The sequence below is a fragment of the Miniopterus natalensis genome, chromosome 2 (genome assembly GCF_054644295.1).
Source record: "Miniopterus natalensis isolate mMinNat1 chromosome 2, mMinNat1.hap1, whole genome shotgun sequence".
Taxonomy (NCBI): Eukaryota; Metazoa; Chordata; class Mammalia; order Chiroptera; family Miniopteridae; genus Miniopterus; species Miniopterus natalensis.
In genome coordinates this window covers 95127233-95141288 of record NC_142082.1, presented here as the reverse complement: position 1 = coordinate 95141288, position 14056 = coordinate 95127233, and the positions used below count along the sequence as shown (strand labels likewise).

The window sequence follows — 14056 nt, the reverse complement described above, 5'->3', positions numbered from 1 at the left end:
GAAGTTCTCAAAGTAATGAAAAGCACGAACATGCAACCAAGATTGCTGTACCCAGCAAGGCTGTCATTTAAAATTGAAGGTGAAATAAAGAGCTTCCCAGACAAAAAAAGGCTAAAGGAGTTCAGTACCACCAAGCCAGCATTGCAAGAAATGCTAAAAGGACTGCTCTAGAAAAAGAAGGAATAGTGCAAGAAAGGTACATCAACATAAAGGGAAAACGGAATTATATAAGTATATATCAATAGTAACCTTAAACGTAAACAGAATAAATAAACCAATCAAAAGACATAGAGTAGCTGAATGGATAAGAAAACAGGACCCAAATATATGCTGTCTACAAGAGACCCACCTGAGAGCAAAAGAGTCACACATGCTAAAAGTGAAGGGATGGAATAAAATATTGCATGCAAATAAAAAGGAAAAAAAAAAAGCTGGAGTAGCAATACCTATTTCTGACAAAACAGGCTTCCGAATAAAGACCATAACAAGAGACAAAGATGGTCACTACATACTACTAAAGGAATCAATCCAACAGGAGGAAATAACCCTTAGACAGATTTATGTACCCAATATAAGGGCACCTAAATATTTAAAAAATTTCTTGGGGAAATTTAAGGGGAGAATGACAGCAACATAATCATAGTGGGAGACTTTAACACCCACTATCAGCATTGGACAGATCATCAAGACAAAAAATCAACAGGGAAACAAAGACCCTAAATGACTCACTAGACCTAATGGATTTAATTGATATTTTCAGAACATTTCATTCCAAAGCAGCAGAATACACATTCTTCCCAAGTGCACATGGAACATTCTCAAAAACAGACCACATGTTAGGGCACAGGGCAAGCCTCTACAAATTCAAGAAGACTGAAATCATATCAAGCATCACAATGCCATGAAACTAGAAATCAATCACTATAAAAAAACTCAAATACATTCAAACACACAGAGGCTAAATAGCATGTTATTAAGCAATGAATGGGTTACCAGTGAGATCAAGGAAGAAATCAAACACTAATGGAAAAAAACAAAATTGAACAGACAACAACCCCAAATCTATTGTACACAGCGAAAGCAGTCCTGAGAGAAAAATTCGCAGCATTACAGGCCTATCTAAAGAAACAAGAAAAAGCTCTAATGAACCATCTAACACAACAACTAAAAGAACTAGAATAAGAACTGCAAGAAGAGCCCTGAGGAAGTAGAAGGAAGGTAACAATAAAGATCAGAGCAGAAATTAATGACATAAAGACTAAAAAAACAATACAAAACTCACTAAAACCATGAGCTGGTTCTTTGAAAAGATAAATAAGATTGATGCACCTTTAGCCAAACTCACTAAGAAATAAAGAGAGAGGATCCAAATAAATAAAATCAGAAATGAATGAGGGGATATAACAACCGACCCAACAGAAATACAAAGGATTGTAAGAAAATACTACGAGCAACTATACGCCAACAAACAGAACAACATGGGAGAAATGACAAATTCCTAGAAGAATACAACTTCCCAAAGCTGATTCAAGAAGAGGCAGGAAACCTGAATAGGATGATAACAACTAATGAAATTGAAGCAGTAATCAAAAAACTCCCAGCAAACAAAAGTCCTGGAACAAATGGATTCACAGGGGAGTTTTACCAAACATTCAAAGAAGAATTAACCCTATTCTATTCAAACTATTCCAGAAAATTCAAGAGGAGGGAAAACTCCCAAACTCTTTTTATGAGGCCAGGATCACCCTAATCCCAAAGCCAGATAAAGACACTACAAAGAAAGAACAGTACAGGCCAATATCCATGATGAACATAGATGCTAAAATCCTCAACAAAATACTAGCAAACCGGATCCAGCAATACATTAAAAAGATCATACACCATGACCAAGTGGGACTTTTTTCCGGGGATGCAAGGCTAATATAATATCCGCAATTCAATAAATGTGATACATCACATAAATAAAATGAAGGACAAAAATCATACGATCATATCAATAGACACAGGAAAAGCATTCGACAAAATCCAGCACCCATTTCTGATAAAAACTCTCAGCAAAGTGGGAATAGAGGGATCATACCTCAACATAATAAAGGCCATATATGACAGACCTACAGCCAACATCATACTCAGTGGGCAAAAACTAAAACCACTTCCATTAAAAACAGGAACAAGACAGGGATGTCCACTTTCACCACTCTTATTCAACATAGTACTGGAAGTCTTTGCCATAGCCATCAGACAGGAAGAAAACATAAAAGGTATCCAAATTGGAAAGGAGGAAGTAAAACTGTCATTATTTGCAGATGACATGATATTGTACATAGAAAACCCTAAAGACTCCATCAAAGTACTACTAGATTTGATGAACGAATTTGCAAAGGTAGCTGGATACAAAATCAACATCCGGAAATCAATGGCATTCTTACACACCAACAATGAACTTTCAGAGAGAGAAACTAAAAAAACAATACCATTTACCATTGCAACTAAAAAAATAAGATACCTAGGAATAAACTTAACCAAGGATGTAAAAGACCTGTACTTGGAAAACTATGGGACGTTAAAAAAAGAAACAGATGAAGACTTAAACAGGTGGAAGAATATTCCATGCTCATGGATTGGAAGAATTAACATTATTAAAATGTCCATATTACCCAAAGCAATTTGTAAATTCAATGTAATTCCTATCAAAATACCAACAACATATTTCACAGAACTAGAACAAACATTTCAAAAATTTATATGGAACCAAAAAAGACCCCGAATAGCTGCAGCCATTTTGAGAAAAAAGAACAGAGTGGGAGGGATCACTTTGCCAGACATCAAACTGTACTACAAAGCCATTGTAATCAAAACAGCCTGGTATTGGTACAATAACAGACATATAAATCAATGGAACAGAACAGAGGCCCCCAAAATAGTCCCTCGTCATTATGGTCAGTTAATATTTGACAAAGGAGGCAAGAGCATATAATGGAGTAAAGACAGTCTCTTCAATAAGTGGTGCTGGGAAAATTGGGCAGATACATGCAAAAAAATGAAACTAGATCAGTAATTTTCACCATACACAAAAATAAACTCAAAATGGATAAAAGACTTAAATGTAAGTGGCGAAATCATAAAAATCGTGGAAGAAAACAAAGGCAGTAAAGTCACAGACATCCCACGTAGTGGACTTTTCACTGATACATCTCCTAGGACGAGACACAAAAGAAAAAATAAACATATGGGACTACATCAAAGTAAAAAACTTCTGCACAGCAAAAGAAAACAGCCTCAAAATACAAAGGAACCCCATGGTTTGGGAAAACATATTTGCCAAGGATGTATCTGGATATGGGGCTAATTTCCAAAGTTTACAAAGAGCTCATACTACTCAGCAAGAGTAAGACAAACAATCCAATTAAAAAATGGGCAAAGGACCTGAATAGGCACTTCTTCAAAGAGGACATACAGATGGCCAAGAGACATATCAGAAAATGCTCAACATTGCTAATCATCAGGGAGATGTAAATTAAAACCACAATGAGGTACCACTTCACACCTGTGAGAATGTTTACCATCAACAAATCAACAAACAACATGTGCTGGTGAGGCTGTGGAGAAAGAGGAACCCTAGTACACTGCTGGTGAGAATGCAGACTGGTGCAACCACTATGGAAAACAGTATGGAGTTCCTCATAAAATAAAAATGGAGCTGCCTTTTGCCCCAGTCATCCCACTTCTAGGAATATATCCTAAGAATCCTGAAACACTAATCAGAAAGCATATATGCACCCCTATGTTCATAACAGCGCAGTTCACAATAGCTAAGATCTGGAAACAGCCCAAGTGCCCATCAGTAGATGAGTGGATAAAAAAGCTGTGGGATATATATACCATGGAATACTACGCAGCTGTAAAGAAGAAGGATCTCATACCCTTTGGGACAGTATGGATGGACCTGGAGAATATTACGCTAAGCGAAATAAGCCAGGCAGAGAAAGACAAACATTATATGATCTCACTTATATGTGGAATCTAACAAACTTAATAAACTGATGAACAGAATAGATTCAATGACATGGAAGCATAGTTCAGACTGATGAATCTGAGGGACGGAGGAGGGTGGGTTGGTGGAGGAGGAGAGATTAACCAAAGAACTCATACACATATATGCACAACTCAAAGACACAGACAATGGTGTGGAGAGGGACTGGGGAGGGGGGTGGGATGGGGTGGAATGGGTCATTGGGGAGAAAAAGGGACATCTGTAATATTAAAAAAAAAAAAGTGGGCAGAGGACCTGAACAAACGCCTCTCTCAAGAAGACATAGGAAAAGCCAAATGGTATATGAAAAGATGTTCAACCTCACTAGCAATTAGGGAAATACAAATCAAAACTACAATGAGAGGACATGCCTCTGAGAGTTTTGCCCTTTAGTGTTCTCATAATAATGGGATCTCTGAAAAAACAAACTACAATGAGATACCACCTGACACCTGTTAGAGTAGCTATTATCAACAAGACAAGCAATAACAAGTGTTGGAGAGATTGTGGAGAAAAGAGAACCCGCATTCACTGCTGGTGGGAATGCAGCCTGGTGCAGCCACTGTGGGAAACAGTTCTATATTAAAAAACTAAAAATGGAACTGCCGTTTGACCCAGTGATCCCTCATCTAGGAGTAAATCCTAAGAAACCCAAAACACCAATCAGAAAGAGCTTATGCACCCCTATGTTCATAGCAGTGCAATTTACAATAGTTAAGATCTGGAAACAGCCCAAGAGCCCATCAGTAAGTGAGTGGATAAAAAAGGTGTGGTACATTTACACCATGTAATACTATGCAGCTGTTAAAAAGAAGGATCTCTTACCTTTTGGGACAGCATGGATGGAACTGGAGAATATTATGCTAAGCGAAATAAGCCAGCCAGAGAAAGAGAAGTATCACATGATCTCACTCATATGTGGAATATAATGAACAAAATACAATGATGAACAAAATAGATCCAGAGACATAGAAGCATGGACCAGACTGATAAATTGCAGAGGGAAGATGGGGGTAGGGGAGTGGGTGGGGAGAGATTAATCAATCAAAGAACTTATATGCAGAAGTGCATAACCTCCAGACACAGACCATAGTATGGGGAAGGCCTGGTAGTGGGGCCGATGTGGAGTGGAATGGAGGGGATCAATGGGGGAAAAAAGGGGACATCTGTAATACTTTCAACAATAAAGATAAATTGAAAAAAAAGTCTGGTGATTCCTCAAAAAATTGAGAATAGAGTTACCATACAATCTAGCAAATTCTCTCCTGGGTATACACCCGAAAACTCAAAAACATGTATTCGAAAGATACTGTTCTGGCCACAATGGCCAGAAGAATATACCTAAGGAACTAACAGTAAAGGTAGAGCAAGATCCCTACTGTACAGGACAAGTCCTGACAAGCTAGCCCAATAATCGCCGCTCCCCCTGAGTTCCCATAGAAAGAACCAACCAGTCATACTCCGGCCAAGCATAACCCCATTACTCATTGTAAGATACTGTGTTTAAATTGTTCCTTTTGTGTTGCTAAAGGTCCCCCCTTGTTTCCTGTACCAAAAGCTGACAGCCTGACAAATTATTGGAAACCCCTTTACTGCAGTGCCTTTGTGGTTACTGAGCATAAAGTGAGAGAAGAACTGAGGGTCAGTGCTGCAGTTTGGCTCTTACGTGGGTGAGATGCTGCAACTGTAGCCGCTGGCCAATTAATAAAGGCTCCAAAATTCAAACACAAACTCTGGTGGTCGTCTGTCACAGGTCACCCCAGAACAATATATGCACCCCTATGTTCATTGCAGCATTATTCATGGTAGCCAAGACATGGAAACAACCAAAGTGTCCTACGATAAGAAGACTGGATAAAGATGTTGTGGTAAATCTATACAATGGACTACTTACTCAGCCATAAGAAAGGATGAAATACTGTCATTTGCAACAACATGGATGGACTTTGAGAATATTATGCTAAATGAAATAAGTCAGTCAGAAAAAGCAAAGAACCATATGATTTCACTCTTATGTGAGATATAAAACTGAAACTGGTGGACACAAACAGCAGTGTGGTGGTTGCCAGAGGGAAGCGGGTGGGGTGAGGAGGGTCTTAATATATGGTGACGGGAGAAGATATGACTTTGTGTGGTGGGCATACAGAGCAATATACAGATCTTGTAACATAGAAACCCACACTTGAAACCTATATGTTCATACTAACCATTGTTACCCCAATAAATTTAATTAAAAAAACCCTCGTCCGGCTGGGCGTGGCTCAGCGGTTGGGCGTCGACCTAGGATCCAGGCGACTGGGGTTCGATTCCCGGTCAGGGCCCATGTCCAGGTTGTGGGCTCGATCAATGACTCTCTCATCATTGATGTTTCTGTCTCTCTCTCTCCCTCTCCTTTCCTCTTTCTGAAATCAATAAAGATATACTTTAAAAAACAAACAAACAAACAAAAAAACCCTCACTGGAAGATATTTTTTCCATTGATTTTTACAGAGGGAGGGAGGGAGGGAGGAGAGAGAGAAGTGGGGGAGAGGGAGAGATGTGAGACAGATATATTTATTAGTTGCGTCCCATACATGCCCTGATCCGGGATTGAACCTTTAACCTAGGTATGTGCCCTAACTGGAAACTGAACCCAGGACCTTTTGGTGTATGGGACGACTTCCAACCGAGCCACACCGGCCATGGCTGCTTTATGTTATTTCTAAAAATATGTGTAGAGCAGTTTGTTTATTGGATTCCACATATAAGTGAGATCATGTGATATTTATCTTTCTCTGACTGGCTTATTTCACTTAGCATAATACTCTCCAGGTCCCTCCATACTGTCTCAAAGGGTGAGAGAGCCTTCTTTTTTACAGCTGCATAGTATTCCATTGTGCAACTGTACCACATCTTTTTTTAAAAGATTTTTTATTTTTATTTTTTAGAGGAAACAGAAACATTGATGTGAGTGAACATCAATCAGCTGCCTCCTGCACGCCCCCTACAAATCTCGGGGGTGGGAGGGCAGGAAAAGATTAACCAAAGATCTTATATGCATATGTGCATAACCCATGGACACAGATAATAGTGTGGTGAAGGCCTGCGGAGGGGGCATGAGCATGGTGGAGGGAGTCAATGGGGGCAAAAATGGGACATCTGTAATACTTTTGACAATAAAAATAAAGAAAATATGTGTAAAACTATGAATTTCATTCAGGAGTAAAATGGGCATTACAAAATATTTTTTTTAAAATGGTGGCGGTGGAGGGGAGGATATTGGGTTTTACTTGGTTCGCTTTTGACATTTCGAAATACCTTTTCTCAACCTATTGTCCATTGGTTAACCCTGTCTATATTATACATTTTTTTTGTTTTTTTTATAAACAGCTTCATTGTCCTAGCCAGTTTGCCTCAGTGGTTAGTGTCAGTCTGTGGAATGAAGGGTCTCGGGTCTGATTCCCAGTCAAGGGCATGTACCTGGGTTGCAGGCTTGATCCTGGGCCCCAGTTGGGGTACATCCGGGAGGCAACTGACTGATGTATTTCAAATCAATGTTTTTTTCTCTCTCACTTCCACTTTCTGAAAAGCAATGGAAAAAATATCCTTGGGTGAGGATTAAAAAAAAAATAGCTTCATTAAGATATAATTCACATACCACACAGTTCACCTATATAAAGGGTACAATCCACCATTTATTGGTATGTTACATTACTAATTTAAAAAAATTTTGTAAAATATATATACAAAATTTGCCATTTAAACCATCTTAAAACATACAATTCAGTGGCATTAATTGTATCCACGATGTTGTATAATCATCACTATTATGTTATTCCCCAAATTTTTCATCACCCCAAACCAAAATTCCATAATAATTAAGCAGTAACTCCCCATTCTTCCTCCTCTCTTGCCCCTGGTAACATCAAATCCACCTTCTGTCTCTAGGAAGTTGCCTATTCTAGGTACTTACATAAGTGGAATTGTACAACATTAGTCCTTTTGTGTCTGGATTATTTTACTTAGCATGTTTTTAAGATTCATCCATGTTGTAGCCTGTGTCAGAACTTCATTTCTGTTTATGGCTGAATAATATTCCATTGTATATATGTACCACATTTTGCTTTTCCATTCATCTGTTGATGAACAGCTTTTACCACTTGTCAATGTCAAGCATTAAATTATGAGTTTCCAAGTCAGCAGATTTTAAATATTTCAAGGCCTTTCCCTTTAATAATAAGGAAGAGGTTTCCCTTGCCCTATTAATCAATATTCAGTATAAGATCATATTTCTTATTTTATTCTATAGGTTCTAATCCATTAGTAACATTAAACATTAATGACTTTGATGCTCAAATTTTACCCGATTTGAAGGGGGCTGCTCCTTTAGGCTGGCTCTTATCCTTTGATATATTTCTATTTTATTTTAAATATGTTTTTATTGATTTTAGAGAGAAAGGGAGAGATAGAAACATCAGTGATGAGTCATTGATTGGCTGCTTCCTGCACGTCCCCTACTGGGGATCGAGCCTGCAACTGGGAATGTGCCCTGACCAGGAGCTGAACCATGATCTCCTGGTTCATAGGCTGAAGCTCAACCACTGAGCCACACCGGCTGGACTTCCATTATTTCTTGAGCATTTTCTTACTTTTAGGCATAAGATGCTACAGGCTCCTCTTGAGCTTTCCCTGCCTTAGTCTTGAAATCAGGTATTTATCCAGGGAGTCAAACATGTTTTTAGTATTTGCAGTATTCTTATTTGAGAATCATATTTTTAAAAATACTTTTTATCGTGTTTAAAAACATGTCATTTTATATTTATATCATTTTATATTTAACGCCTATTAATTTTCTAGGGCCATTTAAAACATTTACCTACAACCCAATAAATCCCAAGAGACCCTGCTCTTGTGACCAAGATTCTCCCAATTCTCCTAGTTTTTAAGAATATAAATTAATGAGGCTGGCAATGGATGAGAGTATTTACATTTGAAAACAAGGTAGTTTTCAAACAACACATGTAAAATGAGGCACACCTCAGTAATTTTTGTATCTTTGTAAATACTTCACTCTGTTTCTAGGTCCAATACTGGAATTTACATGTTATTTTAAAGACAACTAATATACAGCTAACTGAAATAAAATGTGTAAGAAGTTTATGTGATATAAGATACACATGAGGAAACCTGAAATGTTAATTTGCTCTACTAGGAACATCAGGGCTTGTAGAATTGATACTGGCCTTGTATATCAATTACTTGTTTCTGTAAGTTTTTGTTGATCCTTCCAGAGAGCATATTGTGCTATTATGTCTAAGAAATCAGTGAATAACTAGGTTTTCCATTTTATCAAAGTACAAAGCATTACTTCAATCCTAGGCCTTCTTACTGAATCCAGTATCTGTTTTCTTAAAAGTATACTTTCTTTTTATTAAGAGATTATTTAATCAGAAAGCAAATACAAGGTGTCTTTATATTACAAAGGCAACCAATGAAGACTTAAGAAGGTAAACACCTGGTACTTTAAAAAAATCCAAATCTGACAGTTAAAGCAAAATTCCCACATGATCTTTTCCTAAAAAAGACCTTTTCCAGCTTGTTTCCAGACTTCTTTTACTCCTTTAATGCTTTCTTTTTTCACACATTTCCAGTATTCTTGAACACTTAGTTGTTGTGGTACCTGTTAATCAAAAGTAAAATTAAGGGGTCATTCTCTTTAAGGTTAAACATGATTTCATGTATGCAATGTTACATTTATCTCACACACTCCTTCAAAATGGATTTGAGGTGGATTATGCTGTAAAAGGTGATTGCAATCGAACTGCAAAATAAGGGTAAAAGTGAATGTGATGTAAGAATATCCGCAGGATAGCCAAGGAATGGAGGCAGACCACACATGATTGGTGAGTCCTCCCTCATAAGAACAGGAAGACTGGCTGATCTTTTATATAATGGTTTTAAAATGTAATTATTTAATAATGTTTTCCTTTATAATATTTTATAATATTTTGCCTTTCCTAGTGAACTTTATTTAGCTATGTGGAATAAAAATAAGCCTAAAATTTTGACTTACCCTTGGCTAAAATTAAAAAGTAACTATAGGTCACAATATATTTGATGAGAAGCCTTAAGAAGAAATAATATAATTCATCTAAGTACTTCGTGAATTGAAAGTACTGTGTGTTAATTATTCCTCTCAACTAAACGAGAAAGTGAAAGTTGGACAACACTGGGATCCTGGTGAGCACATGAGCGCATTACTGGAAATCCACCAAATGGAAGCAAAAGTCTACTTTAGATTATGTATATGTTCTTTCCCTATTGTTGATTTATAGCTCTTCTCTTTAATGCTTTTTGAGAAATGATAGAGGCTCCTGGGTATATTAAATTGCTAAATGCAAAGTTTGGTTTAATCTTCAGGAATATGATTATTAACTATGAGGTACCAGATGACTACAAAGCTTTTAAGACATGTTTGCCAATGGAAATCCTATTTGTTCATTTTCCATAAGTAATGTCTGTTTGTGGCAGGAAATGAATGTGCTTTTCTATATCATAAATAGGTTTGATTTTGTGAACCCACCGTATTTTCTCTCTTTCTTCCTCTCTTCTGCCTAACTGCCTACTTACCATGTGGCCCTCTTTGGATCTGGGTTTCCAACCTGCACACTGCCTTCCTGAGAGGGATTCTAGCAGATCTTCATCTAAACTAAATTTTGGGTTTGATTTGTCTCAGTTATAGCCCAATCTGTGAATCTGAGTAAATAATGATATTAGCTAACATCTACTGCAAGTGTCTCAGCCACTATACTAAGTATTTTACCCTTAATTCTCATAATAATTCTTTCTGGTAGATTCTACTAGTTTCCTCATTGTACAAATGAGGAATTGGAGGCTCAGAAAAATTAAGTGGCTTTGTAAGATTTGGCAGTCAACAGGTGATAGAGCTGGGACTTCAATCTAGGTGTGTCTAACTGCAAAGGCTGAAGTAAATTCTAGGCTATGATTTCTGAATACTGATTTCTGATTAGATTCAGATTTTTAATTAATTAATTAGTTAATTAATTATCTATCCATCCTCACCCAAGGATGTATTTTTTCCATTACTTTTCAGAGAGTGGAAGGGGGAGAGAGAGAGAGAGAGAGACAATGATGTGAGAGACACACTGATTGGTTGCCTCCCGCACTCATCCTGACCAGGGCCGGGGATCAAGCCTGCAACCGGGTACCTGCCCCTGGCTGGAATTGAACCTGGGATTCTTGGGTGCACAGGCCAACTCTCTAACCACTGAGACAAACCAGCTAGGGCTAGATTCAGATTTTTTTTTAAAACGGCAAAGAAAATGTTAGATCCCATCTGTAGGAGGTATCTCTTTATAAATGATGAAAGCTACCTTTAGATTTCCTCAAATTCTAGGTTTAACATCATCCATTTAATTACATGTAAACATGTAGTTAAAAACTCAAAATCTGTTACCCATAAACCTCGGTGCATCCTGTTTTTTAAAACTCCAAGAAACTCTCCATGACTAAGGCATTCATCACCATCCAAATCAAAGATCTTGAAGACGGTGTCCAAAATATTGTTTGAGAGCTCCTGTCCTGTAGCTACTTTCACAGCTCTCTTAAACTCCGCTAAAAAAACCAAACATAAAACAACTCATTAGCCATGTGAAACAGTCTAAGGGAAATTAATTTTTCATAATTTGAGAAGTAAAAACAAATCTAAATATTTATTACATGGGAAGTAAATAAAAAACAAAAATACACCTGAAGAATGTACTCAAATAATAAATTTGGCTGAGAAGTGCGATGAAAGCAACTGCAAGATAAGCGGCTGTTTGAATATAACCAATGTTTCAAACACAAGTATTTAAACATTTCCTTCAACTTCTCAGGGGAAAAGAAAGAAAGTAAAAGCAAATAGAGTAATTGTTAAATATGAGTGTTGGTACTGTAAATTCAGAATAATCACACTGAATTAAGTAAAAGGCCAATCATTGCTTTTATCAATAACTGGCTCCGTGGATGATATCATCTTGTTGAAAAAATGATAAAAATTAAATGATTCATAGAACTTACCTAGTCTGACAGGGCGATGAGCTAAATTAAACATCTGCATGGCAATAGCGAAGTCTTCCAAGTGGGTTGTAAAATGACAAAATGACTTGAACTCATCCAAACTTATGCTCTAAAAAACAAAACGGAGTTTTTATTATGATTTTATTATATTATACAATTTATGAAATAACTATGAGTCCTCTATCATACACCTTATGAACTATCTTTCTAAGCAAGCTTATTAAAAAGGTTGAGATGCAGAATAACACAATTGTAGATTTCAGAGATGAGGAGGAATTCCAAGAAATTAACTGGCAGGACACTGGGTATGACTGTGCAGACTGTACCCTGTGTGAATGGGCCTCCTAGAGTGTGTGCCTGTGCACACAGACTTGGGGTGCTCCTGTGTTATGGACTGAATTCTGTCTCTTAAACATTCCTATGTTGAATAACCCCCAATGCAGACTATATTTGGAGATGGTAAATCATAAGAGTGGGGCTCTCATCCGATAGGTTTAATGTCCTGGTAAGAAGAGACACCGGAGTGCTCTTATTCTGTGTGTGGGGAGGAGAGGCATCACCAGACACCAACCCTACCAGCATCCTGATCTTGGACTTCCAGGCTGTAAAATTGAGAGAAAATAAGTTTGTGGTTTAAGCCACTCAGTCTGTGGTATTTTGTTATGGCAGCCTGAGGAGACTAATACATCCTGTTAAGTGGCCCACCTTGTAGCTTTTCTACTTAGTTTTATCAGTGGACATAGCACTGGGTTTTGGAGTTAGATGGACCTATGTCAAAATTCCTGTTCTGCCATTTATTATGGCATTATATATTAAATAGGGTAAAATGTCAGGCCTTTCAAAGTCCTTGGTTTTTTTAAGACCACATTGTAAATAAAGACATTAGTCTATTATTGTGATGCCAATATTTCCCCCCATTTTGTTAATTTTTTATTTTGACTTTGATTATAACTTGGGGGGGAAGATGAGGGGAGTCAACAGATTTTTAATTTTTAGGTAATAACTTCATAAATTTTTCCTTAAAAAAAAAAACAACTGTTGTGAGTAGCACATGTAGGGCAGCTTGATTGCTCTATGTGGGGAATTGACATCAAGAGATTTCAGAAGCATAATTTTTTGGTACATGGGCAGCTGGTGGTGATTGTCAGTCCTGGTGCCTGTCGCCCCCCATGACCAATTTTTTCCCCCTTAAAAGCTTCTGGGTTTTGTTTAGATTGATAGGTATATTCCACTCTAAGATTACTGTTTCCAAGTTTTCTTCTATTCTTACTCAGTTTCCTTTTCCTCTTTAACATTTAATTCTTTGATCCAGTTGGAATTTCAGAGTAATGAGTGAGGTAGAGGCTTACCTTAATTTTCTCCCTCAGATGGCCAGTAGATTGTCCTACTGTAATTCATTAATAATAATTCTTTTACCCAACTAATTTGTAATGAGTTTACATATATTAAACTTCCATGTGTATTTGGGAAATCTATCTCTGGACTTTATATTCTGTTCAATTGATATGCCTTTCAAATTCATTGTAACTGAACAGTTACAACCATAGTTACTAACGGTTACTAGAAGCCTTCCTTATGTCAGCCACAGAGATTTCAGGGTTAGTTTGTAACTGTAGCAAACTGGCTGTTCTGACTGGTATAGCCATCCCATTTATAGACTAATTTAAGGAAGGACTACTGTATTTATAATGCTATGACTTTCTATTCAATCACAGGGAATGTCTCTATAATTAGGTAAGTTTTCTTTCATATTCATCAAAACTTTATAAAATTTTCTCTACATATTTCTAGTTAATTAATTCTTCAATTTTGAGAGTACGTTTATTAAAGGTGGGGATGGTGAGACAAGGAAGGGCTTAGGATAGAATAAGCAATGAGAGAGACTAGGCGGGGCTGCCTTGGCCCTCCAGAAACTTTATGGGAAAGAAGTGAGCCAAGGAGGGGCTGCTTTAGCTCACTGGG

At 37.3% G+C, this 14056-nt stretch overlaps 1 protein-coding gene and 1 non-coding gene across 5 annotated transcripts in view; one reads left to right on the top strand and one right to left on the bottom strand.

Annotated features, from left to right (window-relative positions):
* Nucleotides 1-14056, bottom strand: part of MICU2 (mitochondrial calcium uptake 2) — a 119852-nt gene that overhangs the window by 16569 nt on the left and 89227 nt on the right. For 3 of the 4 annotated variants that reach the window (XM_016212905.2, XM_016212907.2, XM_016212908.2), the window contains 2 exons: nucleotides 12095-12203; nucleotides 11490-11647 (listed from right to left, as the gene is read on the bottom strand). In XM_016212905.2, the coding sequence (XP_016068391.1) occupies nucleotides 11490-11647; nucleotides 12095-12203 (267 nt within the window). Of the gene's footprint in view, nucleotides 1-7689; nucleotides 9693-11489; nucleotides 11648-12094; nucleotides 12204-14056 lie in introns of those variants that run through there. The other variant, XM_016212906.2, reaches the window with a different exon arrangement.
* Nucleotides 13119-13255, top strand: LOC148093750 (U11 spliceosomal RNA). Its single transcript, XR_015714152.1, has one exon. It is a non-coding gene; the product is annotated as a U11 spliceosomal RNA (small nuclear RNA).